The 11,295-nt window shown below is 35.9% G+C and overlaps 4 protein-coding genes across 9 annotated transcripts; 3 read left to right on the top strand and 1 right to left on the bottom strand.

The window, feature by feature from the left end:
- The first annotated feature begins 6 nt into the window (after window positions 1-6).
- Window positions 7-1,091, top strand: LOC129575076 (uncharacterized). The gene is made up of 4 exons (XM_055457939.1): window positions 7-145; window positions 339-440; window positions 674-778; window positions 851-1,091. Exons 2-4 carry the CDS (start codon window positions 348-350, stop codon window positions 944-946), a joined length of 294 nt encoding a protein of 97 aa, XP_055313914.1. The 5' UTR covers window positions 7-145; window positions 339-347; the 3' UTR covers window positions 947-1,091.
- Window positions 1,092-1,243: 152 nt separating this feature from the next.
- On the top strand, window positions 1,244-3,047 carry LOC129575075 (complement component 1 Q subcomponent-binding protein, mitochondrial). 2 transcript variants are annotated; one of them, XM_055457937.1, is made up of 4 exons: window positions 1,244-1,640; window positions 1,798-1,945; window positions 2,038-2,237; window positions 2,512-3,047. In XM_055457937.1, exons 1-4 carry the CDS (start codon window positions 1,436-1,438, stop codon window positions 2,748-2,750), a joined length of 792 nt encoding a protein of 263 aa, XP_055313912.1. In that variant the 5' UTR covers window positions 1,244-1,435; the 3' UTR covers window positions 2,751-3,047. The 2 variants fall into 2 exon arrangements, with proteins under 2 accessions (XP_055313912.1, XP_055313913.1); XM_055457938.1 differs by having other exon boundaries at window positions 1,247-1,640; window positions 2,038-2,228.
- On the bottom strand, window positions 2,929-4,485 carry LOC129575077 (TP53-regulated inhibitor of apoptosis 1-like). Of its 3 annotated transcripts, none has more exons than XM_055457940.1 (3): window positions 4,347-4,485; window positions 3,288-3,576; window positions 2,929-3,167 (listed from the first exon to the last, which is right to left on the bottom strand). In XM_055457940.1, exons 2-3 carry the CDS (start codon window positions 3,432-3,434, stop codon window positions 3,030-3,032), a joined length of 285 nt encoding a protein of 94 aa, XP_055313915.1. In that variant the 5' UTR covers window positions 3,435-3,576; window positions 4,347-4,485; the 3' UTR covers window positions 2,929-3,029. The 3 variants fall into 3 exon arrangements, with proteins under 3 accessions (XP_055313915.1, XP_055313917.1, XP_055313916.1); XM_055457942.1 differs by having other exon boundaries at window positions 4,340-4,472; XM_055457941.1 differs by lacking the exon at window positions 4,347-4,485 and adding an exon at window positions 3,745-3,882.
- Window positions 4,095-10,429, top strand: LOC129575073 (uncharacterized). Of its 3 annotated transcripts, none has more exons than XM_055457931.1 (8): window positions 4,095-4,645; window positions 5,919-5,993; window positions 6,073-6,307; window positions 6,933-7,169; window positions 7,330-7,424; window positions 7,507-9,328; window positions 9,442-9,671; window positions 9,805-10,429. In XM_055457931.1, exons 1-8 carry the CDS (start codon window positions 4,539-4,541, stop codon window positions 9,971-9,973), a joined length of 2,970 nt encoding a protein of 989 aa, XP_055313906.1. In that variant the 5' UTR covers window positions 4,095-4,538; the 3' UTR covers window positions 9,974-10,429. The 3 variants fall into 3 exon arrangements, with proteins under 3 accessions (XP_055313906.1, XP_055313909.1, XP_055313908.1); XM_055457934.1 differs by lacking the exon at window positions 4,095-4,645 and adding an exon at window positions 4,701-5,251; XM_055457933.1 differs by lacking the exon at window positions 4,095-4,645 and adding an exon at window positions 4,701-5,668.
- The last annotated feature ends 866 nt before the right edge of the window (window positions 10,430-11,295 follow it).

Raw genomic sequence — 11,295 nt, 5'->3', positions numbered from 1 at the left:
AACGAACGTTTTTCATTCGAATTCGAAGATGAGTATGTGTTAGTGCGTTGCTGTCGAACGCGAGCGCACTGTTGCTGTTTATTCATACTGTAAGTCTGTCGGTGAGACGGTGACATTGACAATTTATTCGTTTTGCACAACAGAGGTAAAGATACGTCGCTTTCTTTGGAAACAAATTTGTTACAGATACTTTTCTTTTATTTTACGTTTACTTAATTTTGGGAATTCACTTTGAATCGCTTTTGGCTGTCGCATTTAAAAAAAAAAAAATAATTGAAAAGTGGTTTTAAACATTTTTAATGGGAAATATACTAAATTTTACTCGTTCAAATCCAAAGAATATCGCAATGGCAGCTGAGTTCGTGAGTGAGACAATTGCCAAAGATAAGGTTGTTATTTTTTCGAAAACCTACTGTCCATACTGCACAATGGCCAAAGAGGTAAGCATTCGATTTTAATGCCGTGTGTTTGAGTCAAAAAAGTGCACTTTTGATTCGATGAATCATTCTGATAAGAATTGCATCGACTAAAATTGATGAGTTGACTACTTGATTCAGAATCGATCAAAATTGTACTATTGTTTCACTGAAGAAACACAAGAAACAGCTGAATAAATTTTTTTACAAAATTGAATTTAATATCAACAAATCGATTTATTTTCATTCATCTTTAGCAATTCCAAAAGTTGAAGCAAGAGTTCACTGCCATTGAATTGGAGAACCGCGACGATTGCAATGAGATTCAAGCGGCTTTGGGTCAAATCACCGGAGGAACAACGGTGAGAAAAATATATTTTAAATGAGAGAAAAATCGATTTAATTCTTTCTAATTTGGAATTTTCATTCAAAAGGTACCTCGCGTGTTTGTCAAAGGCAAATTCATCGGTGGCGGTACTGATGTGAAGAAACTCAACGAGTCTGGTGAATTGAAAAAGCTATTGGAATAATAAAAATCAACACTCCATGCACGACAATAATGTAATAATTTATGTGAATTCTTTTAAGCATTCATCGCCGATGTCATATATTATTCCTTCACATTCACTTCCGCTATTGTAAATCGAATAAAATGGCACATAATTCAAAAAAAAATTGCATTTTTGTTTTCATTTTAAACGAAGCTATCGGCGACTCATCGCATTCGTCATCCGAATAATGGTATACAGAATATTTCGCAATAGTATACAATGAAGTGTGCGTCTCTCTGTTGAACGAACCCATTGAACGCATCCGTTTGCTAGCTGTCATTTACCGTATCGCATGTACAAAGACCGCGTGAGAGTGTGTATTTTATCACTTTATTTAGTGTTTCTGACAAAAAAAGCCGGACGATCAGAGTTGAATCGCACTCAAACTGTGTTCATTCGATAGAAAATTGTGAAATTCGTTTTTTTTCAACCGTTGACAAATTGTTTTAATCATTTCTTTCTTTCAAAATGAGCCAAATTTTACGTAGCCTCGCACGTTCCGGTGCATTCAAATCAATTGTATCGCCAATCCAACAATCCAGCGGATTGCGGGCAGTCGGAGCTCGGTCTCTATGGCACATGTCGAAACCGTCGGTTGTATCCACCAAACACAGATGTACGGGATTTGCTGGCTGCCAGTGCGGTTGTGGCAAACGTTTCACATCAACCAACGGTAAGAAAAAAAATTTTGCTTCAGTTTCCTTTCCATCGTCAAATATTTCAATGATTCTGGGCTTGACGATACATTACATAACCTCAAATGTTTTTTTTGCGTATATGTTCGAGAATTTTTGGCATTGATTTCTTATTGGATATTGTGTTTGTGACAGGCGAAAAGGCTTTGATTGAATTCCTGCAAGAGGAAATCGAAACAGAAAAGAGCTCATTGGCTGGACATTTGCCATCACAATTGGACGGATTTCAAATCAAATTCGATGCCGCCGAAGTTGAACTCACCAAAACGGGAGCAAACGAAACGTATGTAATTTGAATTGAAGCATCGACATTTCTGAAGATTGATGCAACAATGAAAATGTGAGTGAATATTCATGAATTATCATTTTGCTTAGGGTCATTGTCAAATTCAACGTGAACCACACAGTCGATGAAAGTGATGAAGACTGGGAAGTCGACAATCAACAGCAAGCTCAACAAGAACCACCAAAGCTTCACAGCAAACCAAACTTTGAAGTTGACATCGTTAAGAAGGACACGACCTTGTCCTTGAGCTGCACATTCTTGACCGAAAAAGCACAAGAAGGTGAATACGGTGGGTGTTTTTTTTCCTGGAGATTTTTCCGCGTTTTTCACATTTTTGTTTTGTTTTTTTATCGTTTCATTTTCTTTGATTTTCCCAATTCAGTGTTTTTTAAGTTTTTTTTCTGAGGTTTTCTTTGGTTTATTTTTTCATTTTTTCTTCTTCTTTCATTTTTCTCTGATTATTCCATACCTTTACTTTTTTAGCCATTTTCGATTCAAAAATTACCATAAATTCCAAATTTCTAACAAATTAAAATTCTCACAATTTTTTTTTTCATCCACAGATGATGTGTACGGTATCGAAGAATTAACCATTTTCAAGGGTAAACATAGTGAAAAGGTGTACGCTTGTGCTGGCGATATGCTCGACGGATACTTCTACGATTTGCTGATGAATTTGTTGTCGGAAAAAGGTGTCACCGATGAATTTGTGCGCAAAATGCAAGAATTGGCCACACAATACGAGCAATCACTATTCGTCGATTTGTTGCAAGAGACCAAGCAATTCTTTGAATCGAAGTAAACAGCTTCACCATTAAATGGTGGAATTTAAACAGAATAAAAAGTGCGATACCATTCATTTTTAAGTTGTTGCAAAACAGAGCATGCAAAATTCATTGCATTCATTTCTGTAGCATTTAAAATTTAGTAATAAATTCGGTGTAAAAACAATTAATTGGAAAAAAAAACCCATATTCGTATTTCATTTAAACATGAAGGAGAAAAGAAAGAATGTAAACAATTTATTTGATTTTGCTAATACAACTAAGGTTTAAATGTACAACGTGGAAATGGAATTTGATCAGCTTTTCGATGTGGAGCCCTTTGTCTTTTTATTGTCATCTTTGCTCTTTTCGGAAGGCACTTGATACTCTCGTTCGGTGCCGAGGTGATCCGTTTCGATTTCCTTCAAATCGATTTTTTGGTCTCGTATCGCCTCCTGCGAAATCAAATGATAAGGAAAATTTGCGATGAGCAAAGCGAAATTTACATACTTCAATGAAGTGAACGAAGAGTCAACGCAATTTCAGGGGGAAAGAAAAGAAGAAGAAAAACCAACCTTTACACACTGTTGATAGACTCTGAACAGAGGTGCACATGCTGAATCATTGGTATTACCATGCAGGAATTTCTCCGCGAACCATGAATTGAAGCATGCATCATAGTCTCGCTTCAGTTCATTACAATTCTCTCCGATGCTATTCATGTTATCGTGTGTCAGTCGATCGGCTCCAAGCTGCGTAATATTTGCAATTCACTCTCGCTTTCTCTCCGTCTCTCCGATTCAATCGCAATTCTCTCACAATTCGTCGAAATTATTGCGTTGGAATTTGTCATCAATAATTTGCCTGGTGGAAAAATATGCGATAAATAACGAATAACCGATTAGAATTTAATTGGAACTTTAACGCGTAAAACCGAATGGGAAATAAAAATCCCTTGATATTTTCATGTCTTTGCTTCTGTGTCTCGTTTTTTTTCATAGTTTTTAAATAGGAATTCTGTTCTATATTTACATCGTATTGATAATATAAATTGTCGATCGTTTGGCGCGATTTGTTTACGGTCATGTGTTCCATTCACATCTCGCACGCGTCGTCACTGATTTTCTACGAATTGCTCATTTTGCCGTTGTTGTTCGTTTTTTCTTTCAATTATTATTTTTCCGCACAGAAAACTACGTACGATCATCTGATTTTGGCCAATTAATTTGTAGCTCGTTGTCGTGATCGGTTCGTTTCACTGGCAGAAATTATCACGGTGTAGTTGTCCGTTCTTTTTATTTAATTCACAATTATCGTTGGTTCGGATGTGTGTGTTTGTCTGTGCCGAACGTGTGAATGAACGTTGACTCTTGAGTTCAAGAGCCTCTTTTCGAAACCACTCTTTGAGCAAACAACTTTTGTCGCGCGATTGGATTTTTTGCAATTTTATCGCTACCAAAAGTAGTAGCTTATCGGTTAACACACGGCATTTGAACAAGCTGTGGTGCAAATTATGACCGGTTGAAACTATTGATCGCAAATGTGAACACAGTTGAATAGTTGAGTGCGGTCGTGGCGGTCTTAAGCAATTCGAGAATTACACAATAATACAAATTTTTTTTATTACCACTTACCACAACACAAAATCCAACGTGCCGTTGAACCAAGAGCAAAAACAACACCAACAATTGAATGAAAAGAAACCTTGAATGAAATTTGGTGCGGTGGTTGCTTGACAAATTGGAACAACGGATTCGAGGCCGATTTGAACGTGATTTCTATATTCCAAAAGTGACGAATATTTCGTGCAAATAGTGAGAGTTTCAATGATTTTTACACCGTACTGCTCATATTTTACCATAGGCAAGCATGAGGACTCGTATCAGTCAAATTGCGCATGTGCTGTCAACACAACCAACACAGCCAACACATGGTGAGTATATCGTACGCTGTCTATATCAATCTGACACATTTTGTATGGGCGCGCGTGTTCGTGTGTGTGTGTATGTGTAAAATTGACGTTTCACATAAGTGTAAACCAATGTTTCAAAGATATAGTGTTTCGTGCTGTTCTTCGTCGATTACTCTTGTTATTGTTGTTGATTTTTTCTTCATTTTCTGTATGTGAAGCTAATAATTTGCTGACGAAATCTTATCGATGAGATATCAAGTGTTGTTAGAGTGAAACCGCACAAACCTATCTCGATGACAAGATCTCAATTTTCATGTAACATTCGAGCGGTGATTCGATTTAGAACAGTTTGTCATGCGAATGAAGAATTGTGCAGTGGCCGCAGAAAAACAGACCAAGTAAACAGAAGACGCATCACAAAACAAAACAAACAACACACCGATGACAGTCGATGTTTCCATTGTTCAATAGGCGAATGCATTTGGGAGAGTACAATCATGCGCGTTGTATTGAAATTTTATCGAAAGAAGGAATAGTCATTTGCCAGTGTATTTGTTATCTAGTCCTCTCGTCCACACCAAATTAAATAAAACATTTTAAAAAAGTGACGTGATTTTATGGGAAAAGGTGTGTGAGTGTGTGAAACACCTCGATGTTAAAATATTAAAAAAAAACAAGGCGATACACAAAAATTTTCCACACTCAAAAATTCTCAATCAAAATTGAAAGGCACAATAACGCATATTTGCGTATTTTTCGTCGTGTCTCAGTCTCTATCTTTCCGCTCCGGTCACAAAAACATGACAACAAACCAATAATCGAAAACTTAATCACGCTAGTAAACACGGATTGTACACATATATCTTTCGTTGTTCGTTTTATTTCTCGTGTGTTCACATTCACCGACCGATGCACAAATTATTATTATTGTTATCACAAAGAAACAGTGTGTCCACGGCGTAGAAATCAGCTAACTCAACTCACCTAATTGAATAAACAAAAGCTGGCGTTCGGAAACGGGAAACATAAACGTCAACCGTAATTGTAAGTCGACGGGTTATCATTTTAATTATATTAGATGGCTTGCTCTCACTCTCTCACTCTCAAAAATCAAACGCGCGCGAGCATTTTTTGTCGAACTCGATTTGAACTGACTGCACGAAGCGCAACGAGCGTGCCTTCCCTTTTCTCCCAAATCGTTTGATGATTATTTTTTCCGGAAAAAATTTCACACGATACACCCACACACACCAATAACACGTCAATTGAACATCGTTAATTTGCATTTTGATAGGCAACAATTACAAACGTTCAGATTCCATCAGTACGGAGTGGATTACAGGCGAAATAGCGATATCGCCATGGCCAAGTAAGTCAATTTTTAACGCAAGTGTTTTGCCCAATAGTCTATTTTGAGCCAGTCATTCATTCGCTGTTTTTTCCTACAGGGAAATGATGATTGTTTTTGTCTACGACACCGAGTGTTGTCAGAAAGAAGAAGACGATCCAGCTGATGCCGTTCTCTATTTTCATCCAACATGGGTATCGGACACACAGAAATTTTCACTTTGCGGCCAACTCATGGGCACCGTTCATTTTCTACGCGAAACATTTGGCACAGCCAACGTGATTTCACTACAGAATGGCAAATTTGTACTCAAAGAATTTGGACGATTTGTTCTGGTGAGAATTATTTTTGGGTCGGAGTGAATTTACTTAGAGATTTTTTTGTAAATGCTTAAATTGATTCCAAAAACTTTGTTTTGTTATATTTGTTTACACTTTTCATGGAATTTCGCCTTTAGAAAACGAAATTCCAATGAGAAAAGACTCATAGTTAAAGGCTTAAATAAGTTGAAAATGATACTTTATTCATTTTGGCGATTCATTTTCTTTGCAAGAATCTCACCCGTGTGAAAAAATAGTAACTGAGCAGTCAGTTAACTAATTTGGGACAAAAATGACTTACTTTGATTGACATTTCAGTACAAAGTGTAGTGTAAGTCTATCATAGTTAACTGAAATCATTTGAAGTTACAAGTCAATCTAAGTTGCTTCATTTGGGACCAAGTGATTTTCTTAGAACAAAAATATAAATTCAATCAACTAAAGTCAACTGAAGTTATAGTCAGTCAGTCATTTCTTTTTCACACGGGCAAGTATACAATTATTTCGATTTTTTTCAATGTTGTTATTCCTTCTTTTTAATTTATTAAAAAAAATCGATTTTGATCAAAATAATTTTTCCTCTTATTTATTCAATATTTTTGAATTGTTAATTAATTTTTTATTTCTCTCCATGATTTAGGCGGTTGGAACCGACAGAAATGTAAGCCAGTCACTGTTAGAGCATCGAGCCGAATTGTTGAGCTCATTACTTCGATTGTTCCATTGTGATATTCAAACAATTCACGATCAGTTCTCCGCTTCCGGTCAATATAAAAATATTTCGGAGAAATTATATCACATATTCGAAACGTATCTACCAATTTTACAGTACAATGGAAACATTTTCCAAAATATGCCGATATCAAAGTTGCCAAAGGTACGAACCATGAATTGACAGGCCCATCACACAGGGAATTTTTTCATTTTGATTTTTTTTATTTAAATTTTTTTTTTTAAATTAATATTTAATTGTTTTTTCTTCTAAAGACCTTATGGACTCATTTAATCAATTTTATTTATTTCTTTTTTTTCTTCAGAGTGCAAGTAATATATTCTTGGAAGCAATACATACGTTGCAGAGTTGTCAGCGTGCCATTGGAGTATTGGGTGGTGCAATATTGTATCACAATAAGTAAGATCGATTGGTTTATATTCAACATAAAATTTTCTCCATACACACTGTATTCACACAAATAAATCGTTTTGCATTGCAGAATAATCGCCACGCAGCTGCACTCAAAGTTGGTGAAAAATTTAATTTTAACCGATCCGCATCGTATAAAATGCACGGCCGAATCGATTTCGGTGAAATTTCATGTGCCAGTTGGTTGTCAATTGATAACGATTTACATACCACAGAGTGAATATGATGACTTAGTGCAAAATTCCGAGCGAATTCAGATGATGTGTGCCAATCAAGAGAATGTGAATGCAACTGTGAATGGAACAACGGCCGTTGTGAACGGTATCAATGCATATCCACCGATTCAATTCAAAAAGAAAATTATGAAACGCGATAAATCTATTGTATTCACAAATATTCCGGAGGAACATGCAGAGCACACAGAGGTAGCATCAACGAGTGAAGGCAGCAGTAAAATGGGCGGGGAAAAATCGAATAATGAATTGAAAAACAATGAGAATCCATTGAAATTCACGCCACAGCCAGCGACCGTTCGTCCGAATCATTTGCCGTTGCGTTTTAAAAATATCACCTCAAAAGACATTCCAGAGAGTGGTTTTAGCAGTTCAATTACGTTCGATGAACAGGACAGTTTTCCACAGTTTATTGGACGCACGAGTGTGTGTTCGACACCGATGACTGAAAACAAAGTATTACACGGAAACATTTTGCCCATTTGTGCTAATCCGTTCAACGAAAAAAATGCCATTCCAAAGGATAATAGCTCAAAATCGATCATAGTCAATGAACCGCCACCTCCACCACCGCCAATCGTAAACAATCAGGTCTCACCAAAAGAAAAGAAAACTGTCAATCAGGAAAAACCCGAAGGGAAATTCTTCGAAGTATCCGATCGCTTCCTTAGTAACACAGCCGGCAATCCATTTGCACAGCAAGTGCGACGCAATTCACTGGTTGATATCACCGAAGCATTTCGAAAGTTCTCCAAACACTTATCTTTGCGCCCGATCAGCACTGGCTTCGCCAATTTCATGGACGAATGTGACTATATTGCCGATGGCAAAATCTATTCGTATGGAAAGGTAGATGGCGTACAGGATGACCTGAGCATCGATTATGATGCCGATGTTATCGATGATGTTGTACCAAATAATCGATATCGAACTATCACTGATCCAACATATCCAGTATTCAATAGCCTTGGCAAACCAATATCACGGTTTCTCTTCGACGAAATCGTCAATCAGCAAAACAAGAACGAAATCAATGCGAAGAATTTGAACGTTAATTTCAATTCGTTCGATGAGCAGCCGCAAACCATTCGAAATGACTTGAAATCGGCGGATAATGAGATGAAAGTGGAAAAAGCGATAAAATCACTGGAAAAGTCACCAATGCCACCAAACAATAATATCAATCGAAAATCATTGTCGTTGCCGTTGAAATCGTTGACGAATAATGGTGATGCAAAAAATAACATCAACACGGCCATTGTGCCCAGCGACACAGCGAACACGAAGAGTATCTTCGATAAACCAGAAGAACGACGAAAATTAACCGGCATTCAGTTGACGCCATTGATAACGAAACTATCCATTTTGGCCATGAGCGAAGATCGCTCAAACTCATTTTCCACATGGGACACAACGCCCGGCATTGAGCTGGCCACACCACTTGATAGTGGTAAATTATTCCGACGAAGATCTTCAGTGAAAGCAGACGAAACTGACCAAGTTCGGGGCTCCATCGAAACAAAAAGCTCTTCCGAATGCTCGAACGATGATGGAGACTTGAGGAAAGTAGAACTGTTTATTTGTGGCCAAAATAATATGACCATGCTATTGGTGATTAAGGAGAACTTCGGCCAAAAACATGAACACATTCAAGCAATGGTAAGATTTGATGGTTTAGATCTTTGAAATTGTGACACACATTTTGACAATCAAAGATGTACTTCTTCTCTTCAAGTTTACAAATGAAACTTATTCCGAATTTTCTTTTTCAGTTCGATGTTTGTGTGTCGAAATTACCTCGATTAGAGTCGAATCTGAATCAAATTCTCAATGTGAACATGAACGGCGACAAAACGGATGGCGGCTACAGTTTCTTCTGTGTTGATCAAGAATGGGACACTCTATCTCGGGGTGGCCCATGGTCTAGTAGCGACTTGAATTCCCTTGAGTATGTTCGCGACGATCTGCAATCGAATCCGAAATTGCATAGTATTACAGTGAGGTGAGTCAAATTTTTGGCTATTAACGAACGCACGAAAAAGTTCAATTTTATAGGAATTTTACAAATTTTGCACATTTTTGAATTTTCCACAAACCACTTTTTCTCATATGCTTTCGTTGTTTTATTTTTGCAGAGGTGACGAATCAGTGATTTATGGTCACCGAAACATTGGATCAAATGTATTTTACAAGCAATCGGCTCAGTCGCTATGTGGGCTCCCGGCTCCCGTTGATACGATGGGCACTATATCGAAGCATGCTCGTCGGTCGCTTGAACGTGATCATTCAGTGATTCTGTTCTAAATTAATCGTTTAGAATCTAGAGAAAACTCAAACAGTAAAAACGTTCCTTCTTTTTGCAGCAATTTTACTTTTTTATTAGAGAATTTTGCCAGTACTCGTGTAATCACAAACGCAGTTTTTTTTAATGTGTTAAGCGTATAGTTGTTACTTAAAGCTTTTTGTGGTAATTTAACCCTAGTTCTTAAATGTGATACAAACATTTTATTTTTTACCTAGAAGCAAATGTTGGATTTTAAATTTCATTGATGAAAGGAAAGAGAGAAAAAAAAAACACGGAACAAAATGAAATTCTAAATTGAGCATAATTCAATTTTAAGTGGTTGGAGACCATTTTAGTATTATTCATGTCTTTGAAATGTTCAAAGATCAAGCCAAAAACATTATCGAGTGATAATAATACTTCAAATGAATGAAATAATGATTTTACAAAATAAAACTGAAATTATTGCAATAAAACGGAGTTTTTGTCATTTTATTTTTCGAATTTTTCCTTAAACATTTTGAGAATTTTCAGAGAAAAAAAATCATAAAGTTCAAACCAAATGAATTATTTATTCAAAAGACTTTTCCATATTTTTTTACATTTCTGCATGCTTTCTTTCATTCTGTTTCACTTACCCTGTAATAATTTAAAAAAATGCTGATATTGAAACAAACAGATTCAGCTTATTCATCTCCTTTTCTAATCAACGTTTAAACTTTTATTGAAAAGCATGTGTTAAATATTTGAAGTACATGTAGGATTCGTTAGTAATTAAATAAAAAACTTCTAAAAAGAGGTAAAAAAAACGAAATGAAATAAATGATTGAAAATCATTTCTGTGCTATTTTCCATGCAATATTTTCCTTCAAAACTCATGGAAAATCCGAACGATCATACAAAAACTATTGAAATGTGTAATGATTTTTTATTCGAAAAATTTGACAAAAATTAGATATACCCTTGAATCAAAGATGTCAATTTAATCGAAGTTAATTTTAAAATGACTTTGAAAAAATATGTCAGCCAAACTGAAGCAAAATTCTCAAGAAAATTATCCGAAAAAAAAAGAACAATAATGCAAAAATTGCAACTGGAAAATGTGAGCCAAATGTGTGGATAAAAAAAGAATTGAAAAAAATAAAAAAAGAAGCAAAAATCGTTTTACAAAGAAGAATATTTTCAGTAGAGAAAAATTAAAAAATTGATTTTCTTTTCTACGTTTAAAAATCACAAATGAAATCGATCTTTTGTCTCAAACGGAATTCATATTTACCATTTTTGAATCAATTCTTCCAATATTCCCATTTTTTTTCTTCAATTTTTCATTTCTTCTTCGCTA

This window comes from Sitodiplosis mosellana, unplaced genomic scaffold, assembly GCF_009176505.1.
Source record: "Sitodiplosis mosellana isolate CC-2019 unplaced genomic scaffold, AAFC_SMos_1.0 Smas_scaffold_6166, whole genome shotgun sequence".
Taxonomy (NCBI): Eukaryota; Metazoa; Arthropoda; class Insecta; order Diptera; family Cecidomyiidae; genus Sitodiplosis; species Sitodiplosis mosellana.
Note: the sequence above shows the minus strand (reverse complement) of the source record. Positions and strands in the feature narration are given on the sequence as shown.